Raw genomic sequence first — 2148 nt, forward strand, 5'->3', positions numbered from 1 at the left:
GGCGGCTGCCCGCTGGCACCTGGGGAGGGAGGGAGGGAGGGAGAGGATGATGCTCGAGGTGCCCGTGCCGGATGGGTGCTGCGCTTTGCACCCACTGCACCCCAGAGCCCTACCCTCTGCTTTTGTGGCCCCAGGAGGATGCTCATCCCTTGGCGGACACCTCTGTCCCCATCTTTGTCCCTACCCTTGTCCCTGTCCCCATCTCCGTCCCTGTCTGTAGCCCATCCCAGTCTTTGTCCCCACCCCTGACCCCATCTCCATCCCTGTCCGTATCCCCATTCCCATCCCATCCCCGTACCGTGTCAGAGGCGAAATGCTCGGAGCAGAACACGGATCCCTCGGGATGGCTGTGCCCGTACCAGCCCGGGGACAAGCCCAGCTCCTCGTGGCGCCTCGGGGACAGACAGAGAGCGGCCTCTTGACTGTAGGAGCCCACGGGGGAGTAGTCCTCCTCTGGATAACCCTCCAGCTCATCTGGAGACAGGTCGGGATAGTCTGTTTCTGGAGTGGGCGGCTGGAGAGAAGACCCAGGTCAAGATCTTGTGCCCCACCAAGAGCATCCGCAACCCCAAGCCATGGTCAGCCCAGGTGGGGGCTGCCCCATCTCCATCATCTCCAACCCCATCTTTATCTCCATCTCCCTCTCCATCCCCATCTGCATCCCTGTCTCCACCTCCATCACCATCTCTGCCTCCATCTCCATTCCCATCCCTGTCTCCATCCTCATCCTCAACTCCATCTCCATCTCCATTCCCATCCCTGTCTCCATCCTCATCTCCACCTCCATCTCCATCTCCGTCTCCGTCTCCATCTCCATCCTCGTCACTATCTCTGTCCCCATCTCCATCACTGTCTCCATCTCCATCCCCATCCCCATCCTTGTCTCAATCCTCATCACTATCTCCATCTCCATCTCTACCTCTGTCTCAGTCTCCATCTCCATTCCCATCCCTGCCTCCATCCTCAACACCATCTCCACCTCCATCTCCATCTCCCTCTCCATCCTCATCTGCATCCCCATCTCCACCTCCATCTCCATTTCCATCCCCATCCCTGCCTCCATCCTCATCACTGTCTCCATCTCCATCTCTCTCTCTCTCTCCATCTCTCCCACCCCACGCCTCCATCTCCATTCCCAGCCTTGTCTCCATCCTCATCCCCATCCCTGTCTCCATCCCCATCTCCATCTCCATCCCCATCCTCACCATCCCCGTCCCTCGCTGGGTGCTCACCCTCTGCTCCATGGGACCGTACCGCGTCACCCCAGGGTACATATCCTGGGAGCTGCCTCTGTCTCCCGCCTGGGGGGGGTCCCACGACGTCTCACCTGTTACCGAATTATAGAAAAAAGCCTGTCCGCTGGCTTCGTCCACGTACTCTTCCCACTCGGGAAACTCCGGGCTGTGGGCGAGCGAGGAGGCGGGAGAGGCGACGGGACTCACTCCATCTTCTGCCTGCCCAAAGGGACAATCCCACGTGGTCTCGCCCGTCACCGGGTTATAATAAAACAAATGTCCACTGTCCGTATCCGTGTGGGTTTCCCAGTCCGACACGGAGCTGCCGGGTTCCTCCGGGGCCGAGCCAGCGGCTGCGGCTTCTTCCTGCAGCTCCTGGATGTTGAGGAAGATGGGAGCAGGTGGTTCCTCCGGCTCCTTGCTGGCCTTGGGAGGACACGGATGGGTCACTTGGGTGCTGTGGTTGGTGATGGGTGCGGCGAGCCGTGGGACAGGGACGATGGGGATGGCATTTCTGGGATGTCCCTGCCGTGGTACCCAGGCTGGCGGATGGGTGAGGGCGGACCGAGGAGCTCCTGGATGTTGAGGAAGATGGGAGCAGGTGGTTCCTCCGGCTCCTTGCTGGCCTTGGGAGGACACGGATGGGTCACTTGGGTGCTGTGGTTGGTGATGGGTGCGGCGAGCCGTGGGACAGGGACGATGGGGATGGCATTTCTGGGATGTCCCTGCCGTGGTACCCAGGCTGGCGGATGGGTGAGGGCGGACCGAGGAGCCGGATCCTACGTCCCTCCGGCTCTGAGACACCCTCTGCCATGGGGCAGTAGAGGAGGGCACCCACAGCACCCATGTTGGGGCAGGGAGCACCCAGCTGGCAGTGGGGACAAGAGTCTGGTCTGAGCGTGTGGAGAGAGTT

At 61.1% G+C, this 2148-nt stretch overlaps 1 protein-coding gene across 1 annotated transcript; it reads right to left on the reverse strand.

The window, feature by feature from the left end:
* Positions 1-298: 298 nt before the first annotated feature.
* Positions 299-1661, reverse strand: LOC104169368 (rho GTPase-activating protein 27-like; the record flags this gene model as incomplete). The annotated part of the gene is made up of 2 exons (XM_009710268.1): positions 299-514; positions 1233-1661. Coding segments are annotated over 2 exons (645 nt in total), but the record flags the coding sequence as incomplete, so codon positions are not given.
* Between the last annotated feature and the right edge of the window lie 487 nt (positions 1662-2148).

Source organism: Cariama cristata, unplaced genomic scaffold (genome assembly GCF_000690535.1).
Source record: "Cariama cristata isolate BGI_N322 unplaced genomic scaffold, ASM69053v1 scaffold11581, whole genome shotgun sequence".
Classification (NCBI taxonomy): Eukaryota; Metazoa; Chordata; class Aves; order Cariamiformes; family Cariamidae; genus Cariama; species Cariama cristata.